This window comes from Melitaea cinxia, chromosome 24 (assembly GCF_905220565.1).
Source record: "Melitaea cinxia chromosome 24, ilMelCinx1.1, whole genome shotgun sequence".
NCBI classification, from domain to species: domain Eukaryota; kingdom Metazoa; phylum Arthropoda; class Insecta; order Lepidoptera; family Nymphalidae; genus Melitaea; species Melitaea cinxia.
The window spans coordinates 100,182-113,210 of NC_059417.1; the positions used below are offsets into that span (position 1 = coordinate 100,182).

Here is a 13,029-nt window from a genome sequence, read left to right on the forward strand (position 1 = left end):
AATAGTGAAATTATCAGTGTATCAATTAACAAAATCATTATCATTAGTACTTAATGATTTAAAAATGGCTCTGTACAAAGCAACAGTTTACAAACCAGATTTAAATTAATTGTTACATCATATACTATTAGTGTGTACAGCTATTAGTAGAATGATGTTCTAATAGCAACAGTAGGCAGAGATCACTTCACTACGTCTCCTCGCACTGAGCTCATATTTCATTTCCTTTTATTATATTCTTTTATCAGTTATTTTTGTGAGTTGCTTATCTACATAGTATCTGTCATGAGGTACACTCCGTTCTTGTCCAGTTATATTGGTATGTATCACAAGCTTTGTATATTACCAGATCTTTTGCTTTGGAATTATTGTTGTTGATAATTTTAATAACATGGTTGTTTGATAACTTCATGTTGCAATACAAAAGTATTTTTTGTATGGAATGAATTATAAATGATTAAATTTCATATTTATTCAGCACAAAAATAATTGTTTGCTAGCAAACGAAAATAAACTGACTTTAATTACATCGACAAGTAATACAATGTAGGTAGATGAAAAAATAGTCAAGTAAATACGCATTATCAAAGATTGCTCCAAAAGTTGTAATCAGATCTCGAGGCAATTTAAATGTGACCACAAGATGATATATATATATATATATATATATATATAAAATATAATAAAATATAGTAATAAAATAATTACCGTGTGATAGACATTTCTTTACAATTTGTGTTTACTAATGTTCCCCTCTTATCTGACATCGCATGTTCTCACTAACTACCGAGTAACTTGATCAAACGTGTTTATATGATTTTTTTCAACCGACTTCAAAAAAGAAGGAGGTTACTCAATTCGACCGTATATATATATATATTATGTATGTTCGGGGATAACTTCATCGTTTATGAACCGATTTTGATAATTCTTTTTTTATTGGAAAGAACATATTCTAAGTTGGTACCATGATAAGGAGACCAGGATCTGATGATGGGATCCCAGAGAAATTGAGGAAAATCCTCGAAAATCCGCTAAAATAACTTTTTACTGGGTGTACCGATTTTGATAATTTTTAATTTAATCGAAAGCCGATGTGGTCACATTTAAATTTTATCGAGGTCTGGTTACAACTTTTGGAGTAATCTTTGATAATGCGTATTTACTTGACACATTTTTCGTCTACCTACGTTGTATTACTTGTCTCGTTGTAATAATTGAAGTAGGTTTTTTTTTTCGTTTTCCTGTAAACAATTATTATTTTATGTGTTACCTCAGAACTTTTTACTGGGCGGACCTATTTCGATAATTCTTTTTTTTTAAACGAAAGGTCGCGCTTCTCATGTGGTACTATTCAATTTAATGGAGATCTGAGAAGTACTTCCCGAGTTGTTATCAATGAATGCGAATGTACTTGACTATTTTTTCATCCACCTACGTTGTATTATTCCTCATAACCTTTTACTGGGTGTACCGATTTTGATGATTATTGTGTTTAATTGAAAGCTTGCCCTGATGCTTGTCATTTAATCTCATTTAAATTTGTGAGATCTGACGAGTACTTTTAGAGTAATCTTTGATAGCGCGTACATACTGGATTATTTTTTATCTACTTACGTTGTATTATTTGTCGATACAATTAGAGGTTTTTTTTCGTTTGCGAGTAAATATAACTAAAGTGTACAAAGGTCAAGTAAAACGGAATTTATAAGTAGTTTATTGTTACGTCGTGTCAAAAAAAAGGGTAAAATGTAAAATGAATGTTTTCGCCGGAGCTCGATGCAGACGAGGAAGTGGCTTTATTGCTTTACCGTTGAACGAAATCCAATAGATTGAAGTCCGCGAACTGGAAATTGATGCCGCATAAACAAGTCAAGGCTTTTGCAAAGTCAATTACGAGATTTCCACGGTAACGTGACGCCGCAGTCGCGACCGCCGCGCTCGACTGTCCGTCGCTACATTCCAACTACTGCAACACTGCACATGATATGTATATCCGAAACATACAGCCTCTATCACTACTTTACTTTGGAGGATGCCTTGCGTGTCATTCCTAGAAGCAGAATCGGTTCCAACTTACGGCAGGCGGCCTTGCCGATAATTTGATGGAAAATTTATGGAGTTTCTTATGTGATTTCAACTTATTGTCGATCATTTTCATTTTGTGATTTTAATAACGAACATGACTAGCAAATGTTCACGTGAATTATTCATTATAAAGTTTTTATAGCAGACTGCAGAACTAGCTGTGCCCGCGACTTCGTCCGCGTGGAATTGAACAAAAACGTTATTGTTCAATTTTCAGAGTAAAAAAATAATTAAATTTCTAAAATAAAGGTAGACTAAGTTACTCCTTATTACATCAGGTATCTGCCAGTGAAGTTGTCAAAATCGGTTCAGTTGTTTCAGAAATTAGCCGGAACAAACAGACAGAAAGAAAGACAAAAATTGTAAAAAAAAAATGTTACTGAAAAATGTTACATGTACTGTGTACATATACATCCAACGGACATTCCAATTTTATTTATTTGTATAGATGTTAAATCGAATTGTGGCATATATGGTGTGCGCTGACGCTTTCTACTCCAGAGTTCTAGATTTGATGTCAATCTCTAGTTTGGTTTGGTTTGGTTTGCCTATACTCGTATTATGTTTTTTACACCTATTCAAAAAAGACAAACGCGAGAGCGGGCTCTTACTTAACGACTGTATATAAAAAAAAAAATGCGTGCGTACAAAGTACTTCTTTGGCAAACTAATTGAATAAAATAAAATAAAAAAATGAATAAAAAAAAACAAAACAAAAATCCAACGTCACGCGGTGTTCCCAGGCGGTCACCCATCAAAGTATTGACCGCGCCCGACGTTGCTTAACTTCGGTGATCGGACGAGAACCGGTGTATTCAACGTGGTATGGACGTTTAAATATTCGTGACTCGTGACAAGTAGTAAAAAATTTACCCCCCTCATGCGCCTAACGAAGATTCACTTAAAAAAAAAACATGCTCTAGGCATTATCGGTCAAGAATGACCGTTGTAATAAGATGAACGATCTCGCGAGTAGTTCGCGGCGAGCAAACTGGAATCATTTAGCCAATTGACGGCGCATTAAACTATTGCTCCCGCATCGGTTCGTCTTCGGGCTCTCAATTACGATGAGATCATAAAACTGCGCGTTCTCGCTCCTCGGACACTCGCACCTCTACGTCTTAACGAAATAAGCACGTGTCGTATGTTATTGTTGTTTGTTACGTGAACGGAGCGACCGCGGCTCGCGCGAGCAATGTTTATGTAACGTATTGTTTACGACCGCGTTCTTCTTTTGATGAACGTTTCAAGGTAAACGCAGCGATCGCTCATGTCGGCCCGAGCCTATCAGCGGTAATATCAGATAACGTCGCACAATCGTAAGATAAATAACATTCAAATGTAAGGCAATTGAATTTTAGTTATGGTTATTGACAAATTATTTTTACAAATTTTGGTCAGTGCCGCGCCACAGACCGCAGTAGTGCGTGTCCGGGAGCTATGTTATGCGCTCCGTGCAGCCTAATGTTGAGTTCGTTAAATTTCCTTCTTGGCTATTGGTGTGAAGTTGGGAAGCGTTATAGTAAAGCTTGAAATTATAGTAACATATGTTAAACAAACAAAATGAATTGTTTCGTGTCACTATTCAAGTTCTGATTTTTAAAAGAACTCTCTTTTCTTTGTAGCGATAATTTCATTTGTTTCTAGTGTCTACCTGACAGCTTTAATAATAGGGGTTTTTACACAAAAAAAAAATGAGAGTGGACAAAGACGAAACTCGTGTTACAGGTAGAAATTCTTTTGTATGATTCGTAAGCGATGAACAATATGAGTAACCGAACACAAAACGTCGTGTCAACGACTGCGACCATGTTGTAAGTCTGCATTCTGTGATCTGCACTGCGACCGGCTGTCGTCTCGTGCGTTAGCAGCTTACGTTGCGGAGTCGATCGGTCGAACCTACCGATATCGTAAATATTGTCTCGGCATCCGCGGAGACGCTACTGCCCACGAAGACCACTGCGAGCTTTTCGGAACGATGTCTAGACTCGTGCTACTGGGTAATCGAGGACGCCACGTCTCATCGAATTTGTCGCCTTCGAAAACCGTGTCGCTGAAGTGAGTGTGTGTCCAGGTGGAGCGGCGTCGGCGGCGTCGCACTCGGACGACAGCGAGGGCGAGGAGGCGAGCGCGCTCGAGCAGGAGCTGTCGCTGGACGACCGCGAGGCGCCGGCGCGCGCGCTGGGCGCGCTCAACGCGCTGCGCAAGGCGCGCCAGCACTACGACGTGCTGCTGGCGGCCGCGGGCGCCGAGGTGGCCGCGCACCGCGCCGTGCTGGCCGCCGTGGCGCCGCGCCTGCTGGCCGCGCTGGCGCCGCCCGCCGCCGCGCCCGACACGCTGCGCCTGCCCGGCCTGGACGCCGACGCGCTGCGCGAGCTCGTGGAGTACGCCTACACCGGGCGCCTGCGCGTGCGCGACGCGGCCGCCGCGCGCCGCCTGTACCGCGCCGCGGCGCGCCTGCGCATGGAGCCGGCGCGCGCGCACCTGGCCGAGCGCCTGCTGCGCCGCCTGGCGCCGCCCGACTGCCTGGCGCTGCGCGAGCTGCCCGACCTGGCGCCCGAGCACCGCGCGCTGCTGGACGCCTACATCGCGCAGCACGTGAGTGGCGGCCCGCGCGAGCGCCGTGGAGCGCTGCGGAGCGCTGTGGAGACTACCTCGCTCATCGCACTCTCCGCTCCCAGTTCGACGAGATCTGCGAGAGCGGCGCGCTGGCGGCGCTGCCGCTGATCCGCATCGAGCTGCTGCGGGAGACGAGCGCCGACGGCGGCGAGGAGGCGCCCGCCGCGGTCGCCGACGCCGCGCTCGCCTGGCTGCGCGACCACCACGCCGCCGACGTCGACGTACGTTTGTCGCCACTTTTTTATACGGCTAGGTGATAACGAGCGTACGGATCACCTAATTGTAAGCGATTACCAACTTATAGACGCCTGCAACACCAGAAGTATCCCGAGTGCTTTGCCGACCCTCCCCAGTGTATAATATGTAAATTTTAATTGGTCTTTAATAGATGGCGGTACTTGTATTTGTAATCTCCCTATCGTTTAGATTTTTCTTTTTTTTTTGAAGTTAAAATGTTACATTCATGTATGCATGCACTTGGAAATATATACATAATAATAATATAATCCTATTGTCTGGTTATTGATCCACTGTAGCCGACCGATGGCGAGATAACCATCCGACTGCTGGCTTTGAAATACTCAGGCCGAAGACGGGCAGCAGCGTCTTTGGTGTGATAAAGTCATACCTGCGGTCACCAACCCGCCTGCCCAGCGTGGTGGTATGGTATGGGCAACACATATGAGTTCACGCCATTTTTGGCGCAAACTTGTGGAGGCCTATGTCTAGCAGTGAACTGCAATAGGCTGGAATCATGATGATGATCTTCTGTAAGGTCGAGGTACTTGCCCAGTCGGGCTGCTTTAAATTTTGAAGTGATTAATCATCCTGAGTTTGAGCTTGTTAATTTTTGCTGTGCCCTTACTAATTACTGGTATCGGTTCACTTTTTTGTAACTCGGCGTGCAGAACTCACTAACTATAATATAGCCAATTGACTAAAGGGGTACGAACCTTTGTGGCATATCTAGCCGCCGCCATCTTGGTTTTTTTTTCAAAATTTCCGAGTACGGTAAAAGTGGTATATTTGGATAGAGGACACTTATACAATCAAAAAATGTTATATAACATGTTATTTTAAAGTGTCACGTTTCCGAGATATTTAGAAGTAAAGATCGCCATATGAGTCCAAAGGCGATCATTGAAAATCGAGTAATTACGCGTGTATGTGCATTCCATTGTCTTCAAATTTTAGTTTGTACCTATGTACAAAATGAGGTGTCGGCAAACATTTGCAAACTACATACTATGGATATTTAAATAAAATGCGTATACACATGCGTATTTACTTATTTTGTTTATAACAATCAATATTTTTATATGTAGTTGCAAACATGTTAATAGCTAAATATACTTGGGGGCTGCTAGTATTTGAAGACAATGGAGTGCTCACTCACACACGCGTAATAACTCGATTTTCAATGATCGCCTTTGGACAGTCGGAAATTTTGAAAAAAAATCAAGATGGCGGCGGTTAGATATGCCAGGCTCCATACAAAAATGTTCGAACCCATTTACTCACTAAGCAAGTTCGTCTCGTATTGTGTTAATTTTTTTAAGCTCACAAGAATTATAATCATGCGCGCCACATAGCTAAATACGGCATTCCACTATGTTTGAAAAATTACTTCAAAATGTTGATTTTCCAATTAAAAGCCACAAAAAGAAATATATTTCGGCGAAATAAACACGCTTTCATGCCATAAAATTAAATTACATTTTAAACCTTTTGTATTTCTGCGAAAACGCTATCAGCCATTTTGGTGACGTAACATGGTTAATAACAAAAGTCGTATAAGACCGAACTTTAATACTTCAAAAGTTTGAAGTTGGTTGAATTTTGTTTTTGCTCGTATGACGTCATACCATGGCGAGTCGTGTTTTAGGTCACGTGATATACAGATTAAAATATACGACTCTTGATTTCAATATAACAAAACAATAATGTGATTTTATGATTCCAAATCTACATAAATTTTAATAATTATTAAATTTTATAATTTATTTTTTACTACTGAAAGTACCCTTTTTTTTCTTTTTTTGATATGTATCATTTCTGTTTTTGGTGTACAATAAAGTGTATTATTATTATTATTATTACTCTATTCGAACCGATTGTAATTCCAGCTGGAGGAGCTGTGCTCGCGCACGCACCTGCTGTTCGTGGACGCGAGCGGCGAGCTGCGCGACTGCGGCGAGCTGCCGGCGGCGCTGGGCGACGCGCCCGAGCTGCAGGAGTACCGGCGCCAGGCGCGCGAGCGCGGCCGCGCGCGCCGCCGCGACGCGCCCGAGCCCGCGGGCGAGAGCGCCGTCATCGCGGCGCGCGCCGGCGCCGGCGCCACGCGCGCCGTGCTGGCGCTGCGCGGCCGGCTGGCGGCGGCGCGCGTGGCGTGGCGCGCGGCCGGCGCCGCGGGCCCGCGCGGCGGCCGCCTGGGCGGCGCCGGCCCGCCCTGCGCCGCCGAGCGCGCGCCCATGGCCGTGGGGCGCTGCGCGGTGGGCGCGGCGGCGCTGGGCGCGCGCCTGGTGGTGTGCGGCGGCTACGACCGCGCGCGCGTGCTGCGCTCCGCCGAGGCCTACGACCCGCAGACCAACGCCTGGGCGCCGCTGCCCGACATGACGCGGGCGCGCGCGCGCTTCCCGGCCGCGAGGCTCGGCGACGCGCTCTACGTGTTCGGCGGCTCCGACGGCCAGACGGAGCTGGACTCGGTCGACGTGTACGAGGAGGTAAAGAGTGTATATGTGTCAGCTCCGACGAACGACTGGAGTTTACTCCTTCCATTACCAGTAGTAAATAAACAAATCAAATTGCGCCATCTATCGGAACCCTATTGGTTTCCATTAAAAGGCGTTATTAGAAAACGTCGTCGTCTTTCGGAACCATATCACCCGATAGGGTTTCGATAGATGGCGTTACAATAAACGTAACTAGGTCGTTCGTTCAGTAGGTTTTACTCCTCATATGTTTTTCATACTAAGGGTCTTATATTATGATAACCAATTCTTAAGGAGTAAAAATAATGCGAACTCGTGTGTGTTGCTCATAGTCACCACACTGGGCAGGCGGGATGGTGATCGCAGGGCTGGCTTTGTCGCACACACATAAAGTGCATATAATAATAATAATAATAAAAACTCTTTATTGTACACCAAGAGTGAGCAAAAATACAAAAACAAAAACAGAAGTTAAGTACAAAAGGCGGCCTTATCGCTAATGAGCGATCTCTTCCAGGCAACCTTTGGGTAAAGGAAATGGTATACATGTAGACAGTTTAGGTGTACAGTTTTACCTAAACATATACAATATATTTAGACAAATAAATAATGTAAGAAAAATAGTAAAAATTAAAATAAAGTATATGTATATACATCGCATATAGCTTTTTCAAGTAAAATTTCTTTACGTACGTTTGACTTGAGGAGTGCGCGACGAGAGCGTTACAAGAAGTGTGATCGGATGAGGCGAATGGAACAATAGAAAGAGATGCGATCACACATTTTCTTTCTTTCACAGCAAGTTACGTTTCGTATATGTAAGACAGTGCATGCTCATTCTGCAGAAGTTTTACTCCTGTCGTGTAGTCTAAAGCACATTGGTATTTTATACAATTATACATACAGTTCGACAAACAAGCGTACGGCTCATACGACGGTAAGCGATTGCCGTAGTTTACAGATCTCACTCCCCCCTCTTGAACCCCCAGAGTGCGGGGGCGGGCGGCGCGTGGAGCGCGCGGGCGCGCATGCCGCTGGCGCGCTCGTACGCGGCGGCGGCGGCGGACGAGGCGCGCGGCGAGCTGTACGTGCTGGGCGGCTGGGCGGGCGGCCGCAGCCTGCGCGCCGTGCACCGCTACTCGCCCGCGACCGACCGCTGGGACGAGGCGCCGGCGCTGCTCACGGGCCGCAGCCAGTGCGCCGGCGCGGTCTGGCAGGACGCGCTGTGGGCGCTCGGCGGCTGCGACGCCTGGAACTGCATCGCGTCCACCGAGACGCTGCCGCTGGGCGGGCGCGCGGCCGGCTGGGCGGAGGGGCCGGCGCTGCCCACGGCGCGGCGCTCGGCGGGCGCGGCCGTGTGGCGCGGCCAGCTGGTGGCGGCGGGCGGCTCGGCGGGCGCCGCCTCGCTGCGCGGCACGGCGCTGCTGGCGCCCGGCGCCGCGGCCTGGCGCGCCGGGCCCGCGCTGCGCCGCCCGCGCGCCGCGCCCGCGCTGGCCGAGCTGCGCGACGTGCTGTTCGCGGCGGGCGGCTTCTCGGGCAAGGACTTCCTGGCCTGCGTCGAGTGCCTGTACGAGCCGGACGGCGAGTGGACCCTGCTGTGCGCGCCGCCGCCGCCGCCGCCCGCCCTCGCCGCCCCCGCCGCCCCCGCCGCCCCCGCCGCGGAGGACGCCGAGGTGAGTGCCGCCGCCGCCGGCGCCCCGCCCGCGGCGCGGCACACAATAATAATAATAATAATAATAAATTTATTTGTGAAAACAGACTGCATTAGGTTAAAATTATATAAAAAGAAAACACATAGTACATAATTTACAACAAGGACTAAATACAAAGAGTAAAACGTAAAACAAAACAAAAAAAGAGATACAACATAAGCTTATCGATTTAAAGTATTTAACAAAATACATTGTTATATTATGATAATCAATTCTTATTGTTATACACGACGCTCACGGCCGACCGCTTGCAGGCGCAGAACGGCGAGCTGTCGCCGGCCGCCTAGTGCGCGCCCGCCGCGGGCCGTCTTCGCGCCGCACCTACCTCAAGAATTGTTCTCGCGTCGCGCTGGACGCTCGCACTACGACGATGGCAGATTTGGATGGAGTCGGTCGCCGCTTTTTGTATTAGTGATGATTTGTAATGACTATTTATAGATATATTCGTAAAGTATCATTTCGTCCTCGACGACACGGCTAACATTCCACGCAACGTCCGACTCCGGTTTTGTGTATATTGGTGTTTTACATATTTTACTAGGAACTAAATGGTCGATTTTTAAAAGGACCAAATATTTGCATTTTATCTACACTATAAAATTATTCCAGAGCGTCTAGCGACCTTGTGACACTATCGTGCTTTAAGTTGATATGTATAATGTAAGATGCGGCCGGCGCGGACGGGAACGCGTCGCTGTGTCGGCTATCTCGAACAGCTTTGCTTCCTTGTATTTCGTGCGGTCCAAATCCGTTGTAACTGCTAACAGACTAAAATTAAAAAAAGAAGACGTGTATTCCACCGCGCCGCGCCGGTCAGTGTGACGAGGATTCACTTTTTATTTGTATCGGGCGGCAGTGTTGCCAGATGGGGCGATTTGTCGCGAATTGGGCGATTTTTTTCATGGATACGCTCCTTTTTTTAAGTTTGGGCGACAAGTCGCAAATTAGGCTCTCTTTAATCCTCAGCGTTGGCAACAAGTTAAAAGTACAAAAACCGTTACAAAAAATATTGTTTTTTTTTAATGTCCCAATAAGCTTCCTTTAATTTTGAAATTGAGTCAATATATTTTATGTGTATCTTTTATTTTATCTTTTGTATCTTGGGACATCATGTAAGTTAATAATATTTTAAATAAATAATTTTTAATTTCGAGTCTGTTATGATAGACTGTCATAAAAAACTGACAGACAGATCCTAGGGTATTTTCAAACTTTCATTGGGCGACTGCTAAGAATATTTTGCGACTTTCGACCATAGATGGGGCGACTTGAATCAAAACTTTCTGGCAAGCCTGTCGGGCGGCGGCCAATAGACGACGACTACTTAAGCTCGTCAGGTCGCGTGTAGAAGTCCGGCCGCCGCCGCGTTATTTAGTAAAAGACATTACTTCTATTGTGATGTAAACGTGATGGTTGTAAGCCGGGACCGCGGCCCTCTGCGCGCCTCGCTCGAGCGCTTGTTACAGACCGTTAGGGAAATGTTTGTTACGATGATTCGTTGTTATAGTTTAAAGAGAGCGAGGCTGGAAGGGTCGCGGCTCGCGGCTCGCGAGGACTTGCTTCCTGTACTGTATTTTATGTTCCATTAAATAAATTGGGTTAAGATTTCTTTTTTGTTTTCTTTACACTCCTACTAGCTGTGCTGACTTCGTTAGATCGCAGTTTGCGTTGTTCAGTTCGCAGAGGTATAAAATAAGTATATTCCGTATTTTTGGAAGAGTCATATTTGGTAAACAAACCCCTGTCAATCGTAATTCACGTTTTTTTCCGCGTTTATCACTCACTTTCATAACACATTAGTTTACGGACATTTGTAAAACTCCATTTACTATTTATTTCACCTAAAACAAATATCAATTTATCATTTTAAACACATCAAAACAACCAAAATACGAATTCCGAGCGTATAAGCGAACTAATATTTTTTAATATGACATTTCAATATATTTTTGTAAAAGGCAAATAGAGATGTGGTCATAATATTTTTAGAGGCGAATGAGTATAAGTGAATGAACAGCAGAAGCGATAAAATAGGCCATGTTCTTTACCTATATTTTAAAATTTCACGAATTATAATTTGTTAAATAATGTTACCGTAAAGCGATTTGTTATTAATTTATTTTTTGTTATTGTTTTTTTTCTTTTTTTTTTATGTTGAGTGCAAAAAAAAAATCCTTATAAAATATTGCAAATGTCAATCTTTTATGGTAAAACATTGTAAAGGTTTTATTGTAAATTATGAATATTTCTGAATATCAATTTCACCCTGAACATTTTAACGCTATCCCATATAATATTAACCCTTTCACCGCCTGAGTCGGATTTATCCGACAAAAACTTTCGGGCTCATTCCGCCTGAGTCGAATTTATCCGACCCCCTGTGTATTATATATTCAATTTCTAAACGTATTATGATGTTTTAGCCTAAAATACATTTTTTTTTTCAAAAGTTTATCTATTCAACCTTTTAATTAGTGTTACAATTCAGATTTACTATATTCAAAAACAAAATAAAATACTATTTCAATTAAGGTAAATTTACTAATATTATCCCGGAGAATCATAGGTGTATGAACATTTTTAACCAACTTCAAAAAAAGGAGGAGGTTACTCAATCCGACCGTAAATTGTATATATTATGTATGTTCGGGGATAACTCCGTCCTTTATGAACCGATTTTGATAATTCTTTTTTTTTTAATAAAACACTTTTTTCGGATTTTATCGCGGTTTATTGTTAACTTTTGATTCCCGACGTTTCGGATACTTTACAGCAACCATGGTCACGGGAGGACTGAGTCCGGCCGTGACCATGGTTGCTGTAAAGTATCCGAAACGTCGGGAATCAAAAGTTAACAATAAACCGCGATAAAATCCGAAAAAAGTGTTTTATTAAATGAGTAAAATTCGCGTAAACATTAGAAAACAATTCTTTTTTTGTTGGAAAGGAGATTTTCCTAGTTTGGTACCATGATAAGGAAACCAGGTTCTGATGATGGGATCCTAGAGAAATCGAGGGAAACTCATAAATCCGCATAACTTTTTACTGGGTTTACCGATTTTGATGATTTTTAATTTAACCGAAAGCCGATGCTTATCATTTGGTCACATTTAAATTTCATCGAGATCTGATTACAACTTTTGAAGTTATGTTTGATAGTGCGTATTTACTCGAGTATTTTTTCGTCTACTTACGTTGTACTACTTGTCGATATAATTGAAGTTGGTTTTTCTCCGTTTGCCTGCAAACACAATTATAATACGTAATGCTCGTGCAAAAGACTTAACACAAATTAACACAAAATCAAGAGACTTTCAGCCCGTGTCCATCTCCAGAGTATTAATTTTTTATGAAAAAATAACAATCAAGACTGATTAAGCATGTTTAAAGACTGATTCACGAATATTTGAAGATTAATTAATGTGCAGTACTATACTTAATAAAGAAATTTTGTAATTTTTATTTATTTCATTACTTTGTTTATCGATAACTATACTTTACAACACTATGCAAATTTGTACCTAAAGGTTGCTGGCAGGCACTTCACGCGAATTATTGCACGGCGGTTAAAGTATACCACATAGCAATGGCATAAAAGTTTACTGTAGTTCATAGGAAACATTTTGGACACTTTAGAATGAGACTTAGGATTACCCTATGAGAGCTTCGTGGAGAACAATGTTATTAGTCCTTTTTTTAGATGTTAGAGAGAGTGTGCCGCCGGCGCAAGGTTTGTTATCATAGTAAATACAAATAATGTGACAATAATATTAATAGGGTCAACTTTTTTTCTAGACACAGGCAAAAATGGGACATTTTGTTGTAAATTTTATTTTGGACGTCTTTTTTTACCGACCATTTCACATAAACGAAATATAAATTTGTTGCCTTTTATGCTC

General features: G+C 43.5%; 1 protein-coding gene and 1 non-coding gene across 2 annotated transcripts; one reads left to right on the forward strand and one right to left on the reverse strand.

Annotated features, from left to right (window-relative positions):
* Positions 1-2,806: 2,806 nt before the first annotated feature.
* LOC123665787 lies at positions 2,807-2,925 on the reverse strand. Its single transcript, XR_006745106.1, has one exon. It is a non-coding gene; the product is annotated as a 5S ribosomal RNA (ribosomal RNA).
* Positions 2,926-4,066: 1,141 nt separating this feature from the next.
* On the forward strand, positions 4,067-9,417 carry LOC123665727 (influenza virus NS1A-binding protein homolog B-like). The gene is made up of 6 exons (XM_045599988.1): positions 4,067-4,088; positions 4,163-4,686; positions 4,770-4,928; positions 6,834-7,418; positions 8,408-9,091; positions 9,385-9,417. Exons 1-6 carry the CDS (start codon positions 4,067-4,069, stop codon positions 9,415-9,417), a joined length of 2,007 nt encoding a protein of 668 aa, XP_045455944.1.
* Positions 9,418-13,029: the final 3,612 nt, after the last annotated feature.

Coding starts and splice junctions, on each gene's coding strand:
- LOC123665727 (XM_045599988.1), top strand. CDS start 4,067: ATGTCTAGACTCGTGCTACTGG. Junction 4,089..4,162: donor GTCTAGACTCGTGCTACTGG/GTAATCGAGGAC, acceptor GTGTGTGTCCAG/GTGGAGCGGCGTCGGCGGCG. Junction 7,419..8,407: donor CGGAGCTGGACTCGGTCGAC/GTGTACGAGGAG, acceptor TTGAACCCCCAG/AGTGCGGGGGCGGGCGGCGC.